Source organism: Eriocheir sinensis, chromosome 2 (genome assembly GCF_024679095.1).
Source record: "Eriocheir sinensis breed Jianghai 21 chromosome 2, ASM2467909v1, whole genome shotgun sequence".
Taxonomy (NCBI): domain Eukaryota; kingdom Metazoa; phylum Arthropoda; class Malacostraca; order Decapoda; family Varunidae; genus Eriocheir; species Eriocheir sinensis.
The window spans coordinates 15,860,247-15,880,593 of record NC_066510.1 but is presented as its reverse complement, the minus strand read 5'-3'; the positions used below and the strand labels follow the sequence as shown (position 1 = coordinate 15,880,593).

The 20,347-nt window shown below is 43.9% G+C and overlaps 1 protein-coding gene across 1 annotated transcript; it reads left to right on the top strand.

Moving 5' to 3' along the window:
• Positions 1-3,571: 3,571 nt before the first annotated feature.
• Positions 3,572-18,507, top strand: LOC127000233 (uncharacterized). Its single transcript, XM_050863685.1, has 9 exons — positions 3,572-3,729; positions 10,729-10,957; positions 11,577-11,786; positions 12,685-12,843; positions 13,931-14,148; positions 14,617-14,725; positions 15,036-15,142; positions 15,582-15,714; positions 15,927-18,507. Exons 2-9 carry the CDS (start codon positions 10,909-10,911, stop codon positions 16,040-16,042), a joined length of 1,101 nt encoding a protein of 366 aa, XP_050719642.1. The 5' UTR covers positions 3,572-3,729; positions 10,729-10,908; the 3' UTR covers positions 16,043-18,507.
• The last annotated feature ends 1,840 nt before the right edge of the window (positions 18,508-20,347 follow it).

The following is a 20,347-nucleotide window of genomic DNA, read 5'->3' as shown; positions in this document are numbered from 1 at the left end:
AAGAGTCTTGTGTGAAAGGGAAGGGAATAAAACTTATGACGCTTTGCACAAAATACGCGGTAGTAGTAAAAGGAAAAGACGAATTGGAAAAACAGTAGGAAAAGAGGGAAGGAAAAGACTGTGGGAAAAGACGGAATGCTAGAGAAAGGAAGATAATGAAATAATATAAAGAAATCAATGAAAGAAAAATGATAGATCAGAATGTATGATATATATTCGATCCCATGCTTAGGTAATAAAAGGGAGAGGCGATATGGAAAGACGGAAGGAAAAGAAAGTAGGAAAAGACTGTGGGAAAAACGAAATACAAGGAAAAGGAAACGAATGAAATAATATAAAGAAGTAAGTGAAAAAAGGTGGCCTCAGAATGAAAAAAAAAAAACATTCTAATTTTTGGTTAAGATTTCAAGGGGCTCAAAAGGGATGGCTTATTATTACATACGATACGATTAGTGAAAACATATATGGCAAAGACTTAGAGAAGATAGAAAACAAGATACAGTGAGATAAAGAACTCTTCCAGATAGTGTTGCAGTGGTGTCTCATGTCAATGCCAGAATAAGTATGCAATAAGCGTGTAACAGAAGAAGGAAATAAGTATCGCAAGACTCGGGAACAGTTATTTAATATTACCCAAGAAACAATAGGAACATAAACAACACTTTCGTTACGCCATAATAACAAACACCACGACAATACACACACATAGAAACATCTCTTATAAGAACAATTGCGGAAGCTATCAAAGATTTTACCAGTATTATCTCTCCCGAAAACACTCTCACTTAAGGGCCGCTTTCCCAGTCACTTTGTTTGTTTTGATCGTTACCAATGGCGGAGATCGACGCTATAGTTTTCCACGTGAAACTAGCCTATGGGGTAATGTCGGCTGCAGAGGAACCGAGAGGTGTTGAGAGTGTGTGCTGAAGTGCGGGGCTAGGCTAACCCCGCAGCCGCCAGTACCCCATTGGCCAGTTTTACGTGGAAATACTATTGCGCGATCGCCGCCATTGGTACCTAACGATCAAAACAAACAGACTGTGAAAGCGGCCCTACGATAGGTATATGTTAAGGCAGTTGAGTTGCGACACGCTGAAGCAGGTGTGCCACAGGTGAATACAATCTGACACCCTTTAACCTATACATGCCGCCCACTTTCCTAATCACAGAAACTATCAAAGTCGTTACGAATATTATCTTTGCCGGAAACACACACTCACTCGATGACGTAAACAATTCCACTTGCAACAGGCTGACGAAGGTGTTTCACTTGTTTATTATGCAACCGAAATTGACTTCTCTTTCGGCCACCTCTCTTGATTCTTTTTTGTAGGAGCAGCGAGTGGCGGGCTTTTTTTTTATTTATTATTGTTTCCTTTTTTTGTGCCCTTGAGCTGTCTCCTTTGTTGTAAAAAAAATAAAAAAAATAAAAGATGGTACCCTTTTGCATAATCAAAGTATCGGCACCTCAGTTCGCCTGTTGGAAAAGCATCGTGTAGAAGTTGCTGGGTTTTCATGGACTGCTTTGTGGTCCTAGAGATAACTTTACATCTTGAACGGGAACAATAGCCATGAAAGCCCGGTTAATCTTCTATATGGCCTCGGAAAATAGTCGTATAGTGGATGCCCGATACGTTTAAGAATTTGAATACACCAACTATTTTCAAAGGCTAAATATGAGATTGATCGGTTTCTAATGAGTGTTCTTTTAGATTCACGGTTTATAAACATATTTCCACTTGCGAAACGCTGAAGAAGGAAAGACTCTTAGGTCCCTGTCATCAAATTCTTGGAAGCCTTCGTCCATCTGTTTCAAAAGGCTGCATAAGTTGTAGGCCGGGGTTTCCATGGGTGGTTTCATGACCCTGGCGGCAGTTTTGGATTACCTTGCCTTACCTTACCGCTGTGCCATATTCTCCAGGACGTGGGCAACCATGGACTTCCATCTTCTGTCCCTCGTGGCTCTGATGAACTGTCCACCCGTCATATTCCCCCGTGCCAGCTTTATCAATCCCTCCAAGTACTTCACTCTGGGTCTTCCTCTCCCTCTGGTTCCCTCCACCATTCCTGTCATTATCAGATTCTCCAGCCCCTTTCTCCTCATTACATGCCAAAAAAATTTCAGTTGTCTCAATCTCACCGCCCCCATCAGCTCCCTCCTCTGGATTGCTTCCACGATATGAACGGAAAAAGAAACATCAGCCACCGGGGGAGCCGTCAAGGGGAGGGATTGTTTATCATATCTCTCCCTCTCCCCTTCACCTTCAAGAGCAAAGATTACACTCATGACAACTGGACGTAGCTCCTCTCTGGCCTTCAAACACGCAACATGAGCCCCAAACATTTGAAAATTACGAGAGTCACACCTGGATATATGAGTGATGCCTCCACCTGGGACACGATGATGCAGGTGTTCCGCAGGTAAAGACTAGCTACAGCACCCTTTCCACCCCATTTCGCCTGTTTGAAAAGCCTCGCGTAGAAGCTCTTAGGTTTTCATGGACTGTTTTGTGATCCTAGTGACAGTTTTACCCGACTGCTCCATCTTGAACGGGAACACCGCCCCTGAAAACCCGGTGAATCTTCTATGTGGCCTTGGGAAATAGTCGGAATGGGACTGCAACGTCGCCAGATTATCGTACTCAGCCTCCTATGTTTGCCGATTTTCGACACAAAAACTGCAAATATCACCCAAATAACTGCCTTCATATACGGTTATCGTTGAAATGGTCAACTACGGGTGTTTCTTGTTAATAGTTAGGGGTCCAAAACTGATAAATACGATGCTCTGAGTACGATTATTAACAGGACGGTAACCAACAGGAGTGCAGAGGTCATCCTCAGACTCTATTTAGCGTTAGTTGGGCCACACTTAGATTATGCTGTCCAGTTTTGGTGCCCACACTACAGAATGGACATCAACTTGCTAGAATTAGTTCAGAGGAGGATGATCAAGATGATTCAGGGGCTGAGGAACCTCCCATATCAAAATAGGCTGAAACATCTAAACTTACTTTCACTAGAAAGACGAAGAGTGCGGGGAGATCTGATAGAACTATTACAACAAAGGCGATATAAGTAGAGTACTGAGAATTAGCCAGCAGGATAGAACACGCAGTAATGGATTTAAATTAGAAAAGTATAGATTTAAGAGAGATATAGGCAAGCATTGGTTTAGTAATAAGGTGGTGGGGGAATGGAATGGACTCAGCAATCACATAGTTAGTGCAGGAACGATAGCTTGTTTTAAGAGTAGACTGGATAGCTACATGGACGAGGATGACAGGTGACAGTGAGGTGTGGGTGCAGTAAGGAGACAGGGTACTGGAGCGTACGCCCGTACCGAAGGTAAACGAGGATCAAGCCTCTACCTGTAACCCCTGAAACTACACCTCACCCATCGTGAGTAGTGGGGGGGATTCTGGAGTTGCCCTGTGTAGGCCACTCGCCCTCTTGCAGTTTCCCTATGTTCTTATGTTCTTATGACAATCTGGCAACGTTGAATGGGAGCCCGATACGTTTAGGAATAGGCTTTGCAACACGCTATGGAAGGTGTGCCACGGATAAATACACGAGCTGGCACCCTCTTATCTGCCGGTCACCTTGCCAAGCGTCCCACACGGTGCCTCAACACACAAGACAGTTCACCAGGTGCTCGTGACCAGGTGAGAGGCTCCTCCGCGCAGACCGAGTGTAAGGCCTCTTTCGCACCTGTCTAGTGAGCAACAGGTAAGCCTCCAAGTAATTAACCTCTCACACCTGCTTTACGTTCTGTGTTGTGTTGTGTGTGGGCTGGAGTGTTGTGTTCTAGTGTTGTTGTTCGTTGGTGTGACTTTTAGTGCGGCGGAATATCGCAACGTAAGTAGTTTTCGACTTTTTTTTCCATATCAACGTTATTTTCTTCGTGTTTATGTATGTGTGTGTGTGTGTGTGTGTGTGTGTGTGTGTGTGTGTGTGTGTGTTGCATAAGCTCTTCGTAATGTTGCTGTTCGTTATTATGACTTCTTAGTGCGGCAGAATATCGCAACGTAAGCATTTCTTCGTTTTTTTCATATTAACGTTTTATTTATATTTTTTGGGTGTGTGTGTATGTCTGTGTGTGTTACCGGACCGTTAGTTGTGTCATCGCGCTATATACCGATTGTGTTGTTGCCGTTGATCGTTATCGTTTTATGGCCTCTGAGAGCGTTCAAATATCGCTACTATAAGTTTTAAACGTTATTCATATATTAGAGCTCTGTGTGTGTGTGTGTGTGTGTGTGTGTGTGTGTGTGTGTGTAGGGGTGTTGATGGGTGGGTCAGATTCATGTCATCTCGTTGCTCTTCCTATTGAAATGATATATAACACAACCCCCCTGTATTTATTTGTCTACCCCCCCTTGAATAGCAACTAACTAGCTCCCCATAAATAGTAACCAGTCCCCCTCCTATTATCGTAACCCATCCCCCCTTTGAATACTAACCCAGCCCCCTTTCAGTAATAGTCTAGCCCCTTTCTATGGTAAACCAGCCCTTTATATTATGGTAACCTAACCCCCACCCATTCAAATAGCAGTAGTAATAACCTCGCTCCCCTTAATCCCTTGACTGGTAATCTCTACAGGGTAATCTGAGCCCCTTCACATAATACTCGAACCCACTTTAAATGGTATGCTTGAGCCCCTTGAAAATGGTAACCTAACTCTTTCAATAGTACCATAGCCTAGTTAAATAAGGGTAGCCTGCATCCCCGTCGTACACCAGAGCAATGCGCATTATATACTTTTTTCCTACTACTGTCTCGTATTTCCGGAGGGACGGTTGTATAGCCTACTGACGTATAGCTTAACTCCCCTTATCATTCTCTCAAAACAGGAAGCCCCAAGTAATAACCGGAAACAACACCCTTAGGAAATATCACATCTATAGCATTCCATCGTGATAAGCTGAAGACCCGTAACAAACCTTTCATAACACTCTGAAAGGCGTAGTATCAGTACCACATTTCACGCCTCTACGTATATGCCAGAACGCTGAAGGGTTGTTATATATTGGCCCATGAGAAAGGATGGTTATTGATTATTGGCGTTATGCGTTAATTAGACACCGACGTAAGGACTATAGGTAGCGTTGCCAGATTACCGTACTCATCGCATTGCATTCTCGTACTTTCTGCCCGATAACTATAGCAAAAACAAACAAACACTCATCAATAAATAGGAATTTTAACGCAAACTTCAATTTTCTATCGTTATATTTGTGTAGATACGAGAGTTTGAGGCTTAAAAGTAATAAATACGATGTGGTGAATACGATAATCTGGTAACGCTGACTATAGGTAAAAGAGATCAACGTGTGAATAAGTGTATGTATGATAGGGACAATTAGGAGGACTTCAGGGACCACGTAGAGTTAGAGGACCATATTCTTAACGTTTCAGGGCTCACACACCCACATTTGATCAGGCTTTCGTAGGAGTTGTGGGTGTTTCCATGGGTAGATTTATGACCCTGGTGGTAATTTGACAAAGCTCCTTTTTTTTCTTTTTTTACAGCCAAGGAGACAGTTCAAGGGCGTAAAGAAAAATATTTAAAAAAGCCCGCTACTTACTGCTCCTGAACAGAAGTCAAAGGAGTGTCCTGTACCATGAACGTGAAAAAACACTCATGGGAACCTTTCTAACAACCTTTGTGGCATTTGGAAATATTTGTTGCGAGGAGGGAGCGTCTGAGAATACCACCCAGAGGCACTTCCCCTTCCTCTGCGTCGTCACGGTGTCATAAAGATCTTGATTATTATTATCTTGACGTCAGTAAAGAAGGATTGTTCGTGGCTCTCCCACAGGCGATGTAACCTGTTCGTAGCCGCGTCATCGCGTTGGTAGGTAGTGTAATCTTCGTGGAGACCTAAAACAGTACCCGCACAACCTTTCAAGGCCCTACAGTTGGCGCACACGAGGGAAGGCTGTCTTGTTGGAGGTGAAGCAGTGACGCCCAGGTGTTAGTCTTCCCGGGAGGGATAAACCACTTCCTTAAAACGATTCTAAACTCGCAAACACCATGAAAGCTGAAAGGAAAAGAGACGCGGTATAAAGACTTCGACGTAAATCCACCGCTTACGGAAAAGAGACCTTGAATGTGGACGAACAGGAAAAGGACAGGAAAAGAAAAGGAAAAGAAGAGGAAAACAAACGCAGTAAAGACTTTTCCACAGCCTTGGTCTTGTGTTGGCAGTGTTTACGGTGGAAAAAAAGCTTTATAGGTGTTTTAGGCGTCGTGGCTCGTATGAGGGTGTGAGTAAGAGGTGTGAAGGATTGGGGGGAGGGAAAGGAAGGGGGGCGCCGCTGAAAGGAAAAAGAAAACGCAGTACAGACTTAGCCGTAACCAAGGACTTGGCCGTAACCCAGGTGCAGTGTTTACAGTGTTTACTTAAAAGAAAAAAAAACTTTGCTGGTGTGAAGGAAGAGAAGGGGGAGGAGGCGGGAGAGGGAGGAGGAGGGGGCGGCAACACACTACTAAAACCTGTGATTTACCCACCACCGCCACATGTTACGTTCGTGTCATCATGCACAACAGAAAGGAAACGTTTGCATGACCGTTCAAGCCACAGGATTAAATAACAAAGAAATGACGTAAAGTAGAGCAAAAGGTTTATTTGTTTGGGCAGGGTTTCCTCTTTCCATTTAAGGCTTCCTGGAGAGCGTCGGGCCACGGCAATTACCAAATGGATTATTGCTGTTTGCAGAATTCGTTGATGCACTTTTAGCGGTTCGCCTCAGCACTCCGCGTTCATTTATTGCAACATGATTACCTGATCCGACTCCAGGTATATAGAAAGGAGACTATTATAGAACTTTTTTTTTTTTTTTTTTTTACAGCAGAGGAGTCAGTTCAAGGGCATAAAAAAGGAAACAAATGTGAAAAAAAGCCCGCTACTCACTGCTCATAAAAATAGTTAGAGGAGTGGCCGAAAGATAGGTCAATTTCGGGAGGAGAGGTGTCCTGATACCCTCCTTTTGAAAGAGTTCAAGTCGTAGGTTACGTTGCTTACTTCCCCTTCAACTTTCCTTCATCGTTTCCCCTTCCCCTAACCTTTTCCCTTCTCTCTTCCTCACTTTCCTTAAAAAATAGAGAAAACGATACTTATTTCATGCTTCGTTCGCCCTCGCAGCAAAGAAATCAATTACATCCACTTTTAACGGTCCATATCTGCACTTTTAACATTCATTCATTGCAACACGACTCCCTGATCAGGCTTCCAGATATATAAAAAGAAGACTATAATAAAGACGCCATCTATTTCGCGCTCCCAGTAACATACAGATCAAGGTTCCATGCAAAAGGCCACAAACATGACTGCTCCCCACTCCGTTGTTGCCGTCCTACAAACATAAAGGTCTTGAGTGCACTGGTCAGCCCAAGGGAGAGAGACTAAGAGACACACACACACACACACACACACACACACACACTCACACACACACACACGCGTTGACCTCCCGACGTACTACAACCCGACACCTCAATGTTACGACACCCACAATAAATTTTAAAGGCGTGAAAGTCATAAGCGATCCTTGAGGGCCTTGATCATTGGTCTCACTCACCTCTTGCTTGTCATTCGTTGCTCTGACAGATTCGCACTCACTCTCACTTCGTCCACATTCTCAGACATTTCGGAGCTCACACATGCACACAGAGTTGATAAGGCTTTCGTAGAGGTTCTGGGTATATCCATGGGTTGTTTTACGAGCCTAGAGATAGCTTGACAAGGCTCCAACGCCGTGAATGTGAAAAAGACAGATGGGAACCCGTCTAATCTCTCTGTCGGCTTTCGTAGAGGTTCTGGGTATATCCATGGGTAGTTTTACGAGCCTAGAGATAGCTTGACAAGGCTCCAACGCCGTGAATGTGAAAAAGAAAGATGGGAAGCCGTCTAATCTCTCTGTCGGCTTTCGTAGAGGTTCTGGGTATATCCATGGGTAGTTTTAAGAGCCTAGAGATAGCTTGACAAGGCTCCAACGCCGTGAATGTGAAAAAAAACAGATGGGAACCCGTCTAATCTCTCTGTCGGCTTTCGTAGAGGTTCTGGGTATATCCATGGGTAGTTTTACGAGCCTAGAGATAGCTTGACAAGGCTCCAACGCCGTGAATGTGAAAAAGACAGATGGGAACCCGTCTAATCTCTCTTTCAGCTTTCGTAGAGGTTCTGGGTATATCCATGGGTTGTTTTACGAGCCTTGACATAGACAGATGGGAACCCGTCTAATCTCTCTTTCCTCATTCGTAGAGGTTCTGGGTATATCCATGGGTTGTTTTACGAGCCTTGACATAGCTTGACAAGGCTTCTATGCCGTAAATTTGAAAAAGACACATGGGAACCCGTCTAATCTCTCTTGTGCATGGCCTTTGGGAATGTATGTTATGAGAGCCGAAAAAGTCTTGTGAATACGGCCCGAGGTGGCAGGACCCGCTGCGTGGATGTGTTGTGCTTTGCGGCCTTGAACTCTGGTATTACGGGGGTGGCATTGTCTCCTGCTAGTCTCTTCCATGACCAGCGGGACTTAGTTGGTTATTCCGCGGATCAGTAGCGGTGTTCATTGTGCGTGGCGTTGTGTTGTTGTCTTGGAAATCGAAGCTCGTGAAGGAATTAGGAAAAGTGTATGTTAGTTCCCTCGCCCCGGATTATGTGTTTGGATAGTGTATCGCAGAGAGAGAGAGAGAGAGAGAGAGAGAGAGAGAGAGAGAGAGAGAGGGAGGGAGGTTGAATGAGACGGAAGTGACGCAGCAGCAGCACTGAAAGTCGTAAAAATCCCCGGGGCTGTTTTTTTTCTTCTTTTTATCTCCATTTAGACGCAACAACGATCCGTCAATGTCAAGTGTTGCGACAGCTCATTTTCCATTTGCCGCTCCACGCTTGACTGACTGACACTGACTGACCCATGGACGCTCGCTAACAGACCGGCTAAGGGTTATTACACTGGACAAATTTTCCGTGGATCTTCAGTCAAACCACGATTTCCGCTAGCGTGGTTCTCATTTGTTTCTTGTTATTGCTGATGATGATGATGGTGAGTAATACCGTCGTCTTTCGGGAAAATCTACCGTAGCTTTGGAAGATCGTGGACACGTCAGAAAACCACGGAGATATGAGAACCACGCCAGCGAAAATCGTGGTTTGACTGAAGATCCACGGAAAATTTGCCCAGTGTAATAGCCCCTTTGTAAGGCTCCAGAAAGACTGATGCTCCCTTCCTCTTACCTTTCTTCATTAATCAAGGGTAGAGTAACAAGAGGAAGTGGAAGAATGGGGAAGGCACAGTTAGAGGGAAAAGGAAAAAGAGCAAGGGTCACATTCTTAAACATTTAGCCGTCCAAGCACAGATATTTGACAGAGCTTTCGTAGAGGTTGTAGGCATTTTCAGGAGTATTTTTTTATGACCCTGGTATAGTAGTTTGACCATTCTTCTTTTTTTATTTTTTACAGCAAGGGAGACAGCACAAGGGCACACAAAAAAGGAAACAATAAAAAAAAGCCCGCTACTCTGCACTATGAACGTAAAGAAACACTCATTAAAACCCGATTAATCTTCCTCGAGGTCTTTATGAATACTTGATGTGAGAGACCGGTGTGGTGCGATGAAAAATATTGACGAAAGAGTGCACAGCTGTCTGGTGCAGTTGGTTCATTAAGTGTTCTGATGTGGTTGTTTTTCGAGCTCTTTCTATTTCCCTTATCCTTCTTATTATCTCTTTCTTTTCTACGTAGGAGCCGAATCTGTAAGGAAGATAGGAAAGTGACCAACCGCCCTCAGCTGTCACTTCCTTATTCCACTGGTGAGGCCTTTCCTTCCATCCCCGGCACCCATTGTTCGTATAGGCGTTAGAGGACTCTTTGACCTATTACTTAAACTTTTGCGACGAGTAGGACAAAGCAAGGCCGACACGCAACACAAGAAACAAAATAATGGGGTTGTTAAGAGACCAGATAACAGAATGGTACAAACAAATGACACATAAAAAGAATTGAATTTCCTTCCTCACTATCATTACCATTTTTGAGAGAGAGAGAGAGAGAGAGAGAGAGAGAGAGAGAGAGAGAGAGAGAGAGAGAGAGAGAGAGAGAGAGAGAGAGAGAGAGAGAGAGAGAGAGAGAGAGTACACTATATTAAAACGAGTAAGATCGGGAACAAACAAGTTCTCTCTCCCGACCTTGAACGCAAGAGAAAACTGATGTAAATTAGTTGGGCAGGGAAAGTAATGATGATAGAAAAAAAGAAAACTGCGAAAAGAAGAATGATCAAACTCTTATTATTATTATGAGAGAGAGAGAGAGAGAGAGAGAGAGAGAGAGAGAGAGAGAGAGAGAGAGAGAGAGAGAGAGAGAGAGAGAGAGAGAGAGACCCGTGCACAGCTGATGTTAATGTTTTCTTGTGTGTGTGTGTGTGTGTGTGTGTGTGTTCGCGTGTGCTCTGTGTGTTTACTTTCGTGTGTGCGTGTTTAGTTTCATGTGCGTTGTGCTTTTATTTGTTCACGGAGGCGACGAGAAACGTTCATATGAGCAACCAGACGATACAAAACAGTAACAATAATAATAATAATAATAATGATAATAATAATAATAATAATAATAATAATAATAATAATAATAATAACAATCAAAAGTACCTTACCCAACACTTTCACCTCTAGCAATTACCTCATTAATTAAGTGATCTAATTATAATGTATTTCTCTCACTCCCTTTCAGACCGACAAATAACGCTGACGTAACCACGAGGCAAGAAAAGAGAAAGGGAGAAGGAGAGAAGAAGAAGAGAGAGAAAAAGAGAGAGAGAGAGAGAGAGAGAACGATAAGTGACTGGCGGCCCGGTCTGCGTCTGGTTCACACACACACACACACACACAGACACACACACACACACACATCATGACATCCCGCCCCGTCCTTAGCCTTCTCTGCCTCGCCGTCCTCCTTGGTAAGTTGAGAGAGAGAGAGAGAGAGAGAGAGAGAGAGAGAGAGAGAGAGAGAGAGAGAGAGAGAGAGAGAGAGAGAGAGAGAGAGAGAGAGAGAGAGAGAGAGAGAGAGAGAATGGTTGCCTTGTCTTTATCAGCAATCTAATCAAACAAGGAAAAAAAAATAACACTCTTACTCACGTCATGACAAATTATCGTTTTCCTCTTCCTTGTAACAATCAAGCGAAACAAAAACGACAAAAAACAGTTAATAACACAGGAAACGGCGACATAATCAAACAAAGACACTTACTATTACTATTACCACCACTACTACCACTACTACAGCCTCTAATACTACTACAATAACAACTACCAATACTACTATACCTCCCTGCTCATCTCCTTTCCTTTTACTACTACTGCAACCACTTCTATACTACTACCTCCACCACCATAACTGCCACTGCTAATCCATCTCTCTATTAACCTCCTTTCTACCAATACTACTCTACCTCCCTGCTCATCTCCTTTCCTTTTACGACTACTGCAACCACTTCTATACTACTACCTCCACCACCATAACTGCCACTGCTAATCCATCTCTCTATTAACCTCCTTTCCTTTCCTTCTACCAAACAGGGGCGGCGGTGGGACTTACGGTGGATCCTGTGCGCCTTATCAACCGGAGCTACATCACCTTCGCCCTCAACACCACAGCCAACAACAGCGTGATCGATTGTCCCTATACACTGAACGAAGGGGAGCGGGTGTCACAGGTGGTCTGGAAGTTCTTTGAGGAGGGGCAGGAGGTGGGCGGATACGTGTGGTCGCCTAGAGCTGGGGGAAGAGGTATGGTGACTCCGTTCTCTTATGTTAATCAGACTTACAAATATCAGCGTTGGAGAGCAAGGTAAATGTGAAGCAGCCATGCCGTGTGGAAATACATTGTAATTACTAACCTGACCACTTGAGCTTATACATAATAACCAACTTTAAGATTTATGACCTCAGGAATGAGTATAATTTCACCACAGCTTCACGAGAAAAAGAAATTAAGGTGTGTGAGTTTCGAGAATCATGACACCGATATTTTAGTCAACCAAGGTCAGTGTGTGAGGATATTTGATTTGTTTTGGATATTACATTTATTTCTCCTGCATTAAACTAGCAACGTCTTATGGTGATAGTAATAACTAGTAATGGCAATGATTTCTGATTTTCAAAAGCGGGATGACTGTGTGATAATAGAGTTAGTCAACCTTAAAAGAAAGTCTATGTATATAAGCAACTACAAGTCATTTTAGTTCAGGAATTTGACAGTGCAGTGAAGCGTTTGACCGTGAATGTGGAAAACCTGACAACGAAAACACAAATCACGATACAAATGAAAAAAGGAAAGAAAAAAAGAGAAAGTAATAAGTGTACGAAACATCTACAGTTTACGGAGGATGACACACGAAAGCACACCCACACCCACCCACACACACACATACACATACACAAACACCCACCCACACACACACACATACACATACACATACACAAACACCCCCCCACACACACACACATACACATACACAAACACCCACACACACACACACACACACATACATATACACAAACACACACACACACACACATACACAAACACCCACACACTAACACGTAGCCCCAATGCATGTGATCCTCTCGCCTCCCGAACTCACCCCAAACTTTCCCTCCCCCCTGACGGTCCCTCCTGTTGCAGCCAGCGGGCGCCTGCATGACGTGGTGGACCTGACCCGGGACGACGCGGCGCTGGAGCTGACGGAGTTGCGCTACGACCTGGGCGGCGAGTACTCCTGCCGCGTGGAGCTGAACAACGGCGAGGCGAAGGAGTCCGACCCATGGGAGGTGCTGATCGTGGGTGAGTCCTGATCAACATTGCAAAATTGTCGTACACTGAACATTGTATATATCATTTTCAGGCTCCAAGACGGTCGTAACCATACAAATAACGATAGGAAATTAAAGTTAGTGTTAAAACTGTTAAATATTGATGGGTTTCATTCTCTTTTGCTATAGTTATCGATCAGACACTACATAAATGCAATGCGCTGAGTACGATAATTTGGCAACACTGGTCCTGATGCACGTAACGTAATCATCAATAGCGTAGTAATCAATATTGGTGAGTGGCGTTGCCTATACTAGTAAACGCTGAGCAGACCACATCATCGTTCTTATTTTTCTTGTCCTCCTCGCTCTTCTGCAGACATCATCGGCGCCAGTGACCCTGAGCCCCTACAGCCTAAGAAAATCACAATAATACTCTCCTTTCTTATTTTTTCCGTCATTATTTCACTACACGCACTACTGAGGCCGTTCCCAGCATATATCTAAAAACATACAGTGGTCCAATGTAATTATATATCTTCTAGCAACCAGTATCGACGCGTGACGTTACTCAATACACTCCTCTGACCCGAGGTCGATGGCCGCCATTGGTAACGATCAAAACAGACTGTGAAAGCGGCCCTAGGATAGGTATAATATTATGTTAAGGCAGTTGAGTTGCGACACGCTGAAGCAGGTGTGCCACAGGTGAATACAATCTGACACCCTTTAACCTATACATGCCGCCCACTTTCCTAATCACGGAAGCTATCAAAGTCGTGACCAATATTATCTTTGCCGGAAACACACACTCACTCGATGACGTAAACAATTCCACTTGCAACAGGCTGACGAAGGTGTTTCACTTGTTTATTATACAACCGAAATTGACCTCTCTTTTGGCTACCTCTTTTGATTTTTTTTGTAGGAGCAGCGAGTGGCGGGCTTTTTTTTATTATTGTTTCCTTGTTTTGTGCCCTCGAGCGGTCTCCTTTGTTGTAAAAAAAAACAAAAAAAAAACATGGTACCCTTTTACGGCACGTTTGTAAAGTATCGAAACAAACAAAATGACTGTGAAAGCGGCTCTTATTCTACTCTCCCACCTCCTTCCTCTGCAGACGTCATCGGCTCTAGTCACCTCAACTCCTACAGTCCAAAATGTCTCTTCATGGCCAGCTTTAACTCGCCCACCATGTACCCCGAGCCCACGCTGAGTGCCGGAATGTACTCGGAGTCGCAGGGCCGGTACATCAAGCAGGTCTCAAGCATGGAGTGGCTCAAGATCCTGTACCCCAACGACTCCATGGCTTACTCGTTCAGGAATTTCACGTTTGAGGTCAGTACGGGAAGTAGAAAGGTTGGTTTTGTTAGTTGGGGATGTTTGTGTGTTTGTGTGTGTGTGTGTGTGTGTGTGTGTGTGTGTGGTTTCGTGTGTCATCTTTGGTTAATTGTAGGTGTGTGTGTGTCATCATTATTATCATCATCATCATCATCATTATGTTGAGCCGTTTACCGTAAAAAATGGTCCACTGCGGAACACACATGATAGCCTAATATAATACTATATCCGTTTTTTTTTTGTTCTCTCGTCTTTATTTTTTTATCTATCTACCTATCTATCTATCTAACTATCTATCTATCTGTCTACCTCTCCAACTACCTCTCTATCTATCTATCTATCTATCTATCTCTTCCTCAGTCTCTTTCAGGGTTCACGTAAACAACAGCACGCGTGGACACCTTAATTAACTCCGCGACACTGACCCACATTAAAAAAAACACGTCTCCCGTTTTCTTTTTGCAGATCGACTCCGAGACACCGAACGATATTGTCTTCGATGTCAGCTTAGGCTTCACCAAGGCCAACGGGGACTACATCTCCCTCGGCAAACTCATCAGCAACAGCTCCTCGTGTACGTACCGTCGACTTGATGTGTCTCTAAACTTGGTGTATCTATAGATTTAGTGGTGTCTATAGATTTGGCGTGTCTATAGAGTTGGTGTGTCTATGGAATTGGTTCACCTATAGATTTCGCCCCAATTCTATTCAGTCGACCTATGGAGTGTTCGATACCTTTTTAGCCGACTGTACGGTGACTATGTTTACTCTGAATGCTTCGAAAACATTACACGCATATAGGCTTTTGCTCAGGAAGGCTACGTGCGTGTGTGCGTGTGTGTGTGTGTGTGTGTGTGTGACGTTTTCCCATTCTCTCCCTGCAGGGGGTGAGTACGGCTGCCCTAACGTGGAGGAGGGCACGAATAAGGACGTCTACTTCTTCCCCGGCAGTAGCTACGCCTGTCGCGGCGGAAGGAAGCCCACGACGAAGGTAAGAAGACAGCGGCAATAATGAGCTTGATAATAGTGATGATAGGTAAACAAGGCCAGAAAACAAAGAGTATCAACAGGAAGCAGCCTCGAGTACTCCGCAATGTCCTCAAGCTCTTCTCATAATGTATAGACTATGGATTACGGAGATCTCCCTTTGCGACGCCTTTCCTTTCCTTTTTTTTTCTTGTTCCTTCTTTGTATTCTATTTCTTAACAGTTTTTGTGTGTCTAGTTTCTTTCAGTCCTGAGTTCATATTATAGATATTGCTGTTCTTCTCTCCTTTTGCTGTTGTTGTTTTTCTTCGTTTTCATCATTCTATTCCTTCGCTGCTCTGTGTTTAACTACTTTGTGTTACTCGGGTGTTCTTGTTTCTTTCCGTCCAGAGTTCATATTGTTGACCTTTTCACTCTTCTGCTCTCTGTCTTCACCCCGTCCAGGCCACCATCGTGTGCAAGAGAGGTTACCAGCCGAAAGGAGAAGTGGGGACAGTGGTGCTGCGGTGTGACGCCGACTCGCTGACGTGGAGGCCGGAGAAGGGACACACGGCGCTGGATGAGGACCTTGTGTGTGGTGGGTAGTGGAGGTTGTGTTTGGTTACGTAGCTGCTGCACTCACTCTCTCTCACTCTATCTTTCTCCATCAATCTATCTTTCTATTTATTCATCCCTCTCGCTATCTATCTATCTCTTCACACATAACACGTGCATAACAATAAAGAACAAAGCAATGATACAACGAACTTCAAAACGCTGACACTTGGCCTTCTTTTTCTTATCTTACAGTGAAGACCGACATCGAAAGCGGAGGAGGTGGAAGTCCCAGATCTGCCCTTTTGTCTTCCTCTCTCTTTTTCGTCTCCCTCCTCCTCCTCCTCGTCCTGGGCCGCGAGAATCTGTAGACTCGAGGGTATGAGTGTTGCGTCTCCTCCGTGACCCGCAACACAAGATGGCAAACAAAATAGTGTACCAAACGAGTTATGCCGTTTCTGATTTTTATAAGCGGCGTGATTGTGTGTGATAGTAGCGTAAGACAACCCTTAATTGTTAGTCTATTTATAAGCAAGTATACAAGTGATTATATTTTATTATGTTTTAGTAAAGAATTCGCTAGTGCAGTGAAGAAGCGTTTGACCGACCGTGGATGAGGAAAATCTGGCAACGAAAAAACAGATCACGACACAAATGATTGATTGATTGATAGTTTATTGTTGCAAGTAAACAACAAAGGAGAAAATGAGATAACGAAAACAAGAAAAGAGAGAGAGTGATAAATGAATGGGAGCAAATGAGGAATGCAATAAAAGAAGAAAGAAAACAACAAGAAAGAGAAACTGATAAACGAATGACAGGAAATAAAAAAATATGCAAAAAAAGAATAAAGAAAACAATAAAAGAAAGAGAAAATGAAAAATGTCTGACAGTAAATAAAAAAAATGCAATAAAATAGAAAAAGAGAAAACAGCAATAAAAGAGAGATAATAATCGTACGCACGTAAATAAAATAAAATAAAAACAATACTACGATGATGAATACAATGACCACCAGTGAAATCAAAGTCTCGGGAGAAGAACCATTAGCAAAGTTAACTCAGAGAAAACGGGAGGTCGACGGGTGACTGAGGAAGCAGAGGAACAATCAAGCGGAGGAGGAGGAGGACCTAGGAAACGATTAAAGCGATACAGACCAAAAGAAGAAGAAGAAGAAAAAAAAGCAACAGTAGTAGTAGAGGAGGAGGTGGAGGAGGAGGAGGAGAGAGTGTGAGTTAGTGCAGAGGAGAGCCCTTCACCTTTCGCTTCCGTCACGTGAGGCAGGTGAATCGAGGCCATTAGCGGGAGGAGGCAGGTGGGTAGGAGGGGGGGGGAGGGGTGCACTGTACAATAATCACCGACATACGAACATACCATCCCACGCCTCCCCCACGCCACGCCACTCACCCACATGCTTCCACCCCCTACAACCTATCACCGCCCTCCTACGCACACCCACGCCTTGTTATTTCACCCCTACACCACGCCCACACACTTCTTCAACTCCCTCTTACACGCCAACACACCTCGTCATTACCATCCTACACATCCACACGCCTCTTCAACGATTCCCTACACGCCCATTCGCTCCTAAACTCCATCCACGCCCTTTCACGCCAACACAATGCCTTTTCACATACCTACATGCCCCCTACACGCCCTCCCATACGCTAATACCCACACATAAACCCTTAAACATCTTCCTACACGCCAACACAGCCCTCCCACGCCATCCCCACGCCATCACATGCCTCATAACATAATAACCTCGCCTCACGCGCGCCACATCCTCTCTCTCTCTCTCTCTCTCTCTCTTGGCCAATGATAATCAACGAGGTAAGGTGATGAGGCAAGGCTTGAGGAAGTATATCATTTCGTTGCGGTTTTAACTGATCGCTCACGGCCACGTATTTCCCATCTCGGTATCTCTGTTTGGTGCCGGGGTATGCTATGTTATGCTGTGTGCCCCCTGGCGTGGTGATAGAATGATATATGGAGTGATAGCAGTAAGTCTTGTGCTGCTCCAAGTGTGTACTGTGATAAGTCTGTTTGCTATTCGCTGTCACCCTTCCTTTCTCTCTCTCTTTTTCTCTCTCCTTTTCCTATGTTCTCTCTCTCCCTCCTCCTTTCCTTTCTTCCCTCCCTCTATCTCTCTCTTCCTTCCCTCTCTCCTTCCCTACCTCCCTTCGTCTTATGGTCTTATGTTCTACTGTTTTCTTCCTTCCTCCGTCTTTCCCTCTTTCACTCCCTCTTTCTCTCTCCCTCCCTCCTTATGTTCTCTCCCTCCCTCCCTTTCTCCTTCTCTTCTCTTCCTTCCTCCCTCTCTTCCCTCCCTCCTTTCTTCTCTCCCTCTCTCCCTTCCTCCCTCAACCTCCCAACACACACACACACACACACACACACACACACACACACACACACACACACGAAGGGCGCTAGTGAGAAACACGTCACAGGTGTATAATTAGTTGCCCACCTGAGAGTTTGCACTTGCATGAGGTGTTCTGCAGGTATGCCAACACTACTCACCTGTACTTATTTCTCTTAATTATTCACACCCGCCATTACCTTCCTGCATCGCTTCGTGTGAATAAATCTTCCACTAAGACACGGGGATTAACAGATCACACGCAGCTTAGTTAATCGGTATCCTCAGACGCATTTTCGCCTCTAATATCAACTTTGTCCCAAGACCTCAAAGGAGATTAACCGCGTTCACGAGAAAGCCTTGTCAAATGTGTGTGTGTGTGTGTGTGTGTGTGTGTGTGTGTGTGTGTGTGTGTGTGTGTGTGTGTGTGTGTGTGTGTGTGTGTGTGTGTGTGTGTGTGTGTGTGTGCTTGGGCGCTGAAATGTTTAATAATACGTAGGAATATGGCCAGCTAGCGTATCTCGTGAGTGTGTCTCGGTGAAGCTCCCACGATGCGATAGGTCAAAGTTGAGGGCTGAACCATTATGCCAAGAACAGAGTGGAAGAGTGGTCACGATTGGGGCTGTTTTGACAATCCATCTGCTCGGCCATTAAAGGTATTATGCGATGATGATGGTGATGGTGATGATGATGATGCTGGTAATGAATATCTAATTTACCATTCATACCTCTCTCATCCAAATAACTAATCTAATAACCTAATGATAACTTCCACCCAAGTTATTCTTTATATTTCTTAGGCTTTTTGACTTAGAATGTTGTGAGTGAAAACTGTAGATAGGAATTGCAACAAACAACGACGTCAGATAAAATAAAAAATAAGTGATCGTGGTAATGAAAGTGAGTCTAAGAATATTGAGATATTTAAAAGTAGACAAAGAATATATATATATTTTTTTTTTTTTATATTTATATATATATATATATATATATATATATATATATATATATATATATATATATATATATATATTAGCAATGTTTTTTTCAGGTTACAAGTGTGTGTGTGTGGGTGTGTGTTTATGTGAGTGTGTGCGTGTGTGCGTGTGTGTGTGCGCGTGTGTGCGTGTGTGCGTGTGTGTGTGTGTGTGTGACATGATGCAAGGTGAAAGGTGTGTAATTACCTGTGACTAATTACATATGTTACATGTATGAAAACTGAGATGACTGTAGTAATCTATTGAACTATTTCTTTCTTTTGTTACGCAATGTTGATGTACACACAAACAAATAGGTTAAGAATGATAATAAAATAAACAACTACAGTTTTTTTTTCTTCCTTTGCTTGATTGAAGGTGAGGCAGGTGGAGAGAAAGTGACGCAGGAGGGTCTTGTGTTTTTTTTTTTTGTGTGTGTGTGTGTGTTTGTCTAATGTAATCTTGCTTTACTAAGGGTCTTGCATACTTACCCGGTTAATCTTTGCTGTGGCCTTGGAAACCAGTAATGGGAGCCCGATACGTTTAACCTGGTAGCTGCGGGGGTCATGTTACTTAGGCTAGGTTAGGTTAGGTTAGGTTAAAAGCCCCTCTAAGTAAAATAATGAGAAAGAATCATCACTCACGCAAACCATTTCATAATATATATCAACGCATGTGTGATCAGTTTATGCATCATCTATTTTGGGAGGTTTATATCATGGCAGAAATTTGGCCCGTCGCTGGTTCACGGTAAAGCCGCAAATTTGGCCCATCGCTGCTACCGGGTTAAGAACATGGAATCACGGAAAATCTTCTATGGATGGACTTGCGGACTTGGTATCATTGCGTGGGTGATGGCTGCGCGCGTCCATTGACCTATTCCTAACTTGTTCTAACGTGCATTTTTTGTCCAGTTTTTGTTATTCTTGCATCCACCAAAAGTAAAATGCTGCTGAACTAACTCTCGCCCCAGTGCGCACCTCCGTCACGATGCTAGGAGGGTGTACCCGCCGCAGGAATGTAAGGTGTTGGATTTGGTGTCGTATCCTGCTTTGAGTCTGTCTAATCCGTGGGCGATAATACGTGGGTTAGTGCAAGTCTCTCTCTCTCTCTCTCTCAGCTTTGTGGGTGGTAAAACGATAATAGCCTACCTCAACTCTCTCTCTCTCTCTCTCTCTCAGCATTGAGGGTGGTAAAACGATAATAGCCTACCTCAACACTCTCTCTCTCTCTCTGTCCATCGTCACTTAAAAAAAAACGATCATTATAAAGAAAGCGGATAAACAACCAACCTATTTTTCTTCATTTCTCTTGACCTCAACAAACCCGCA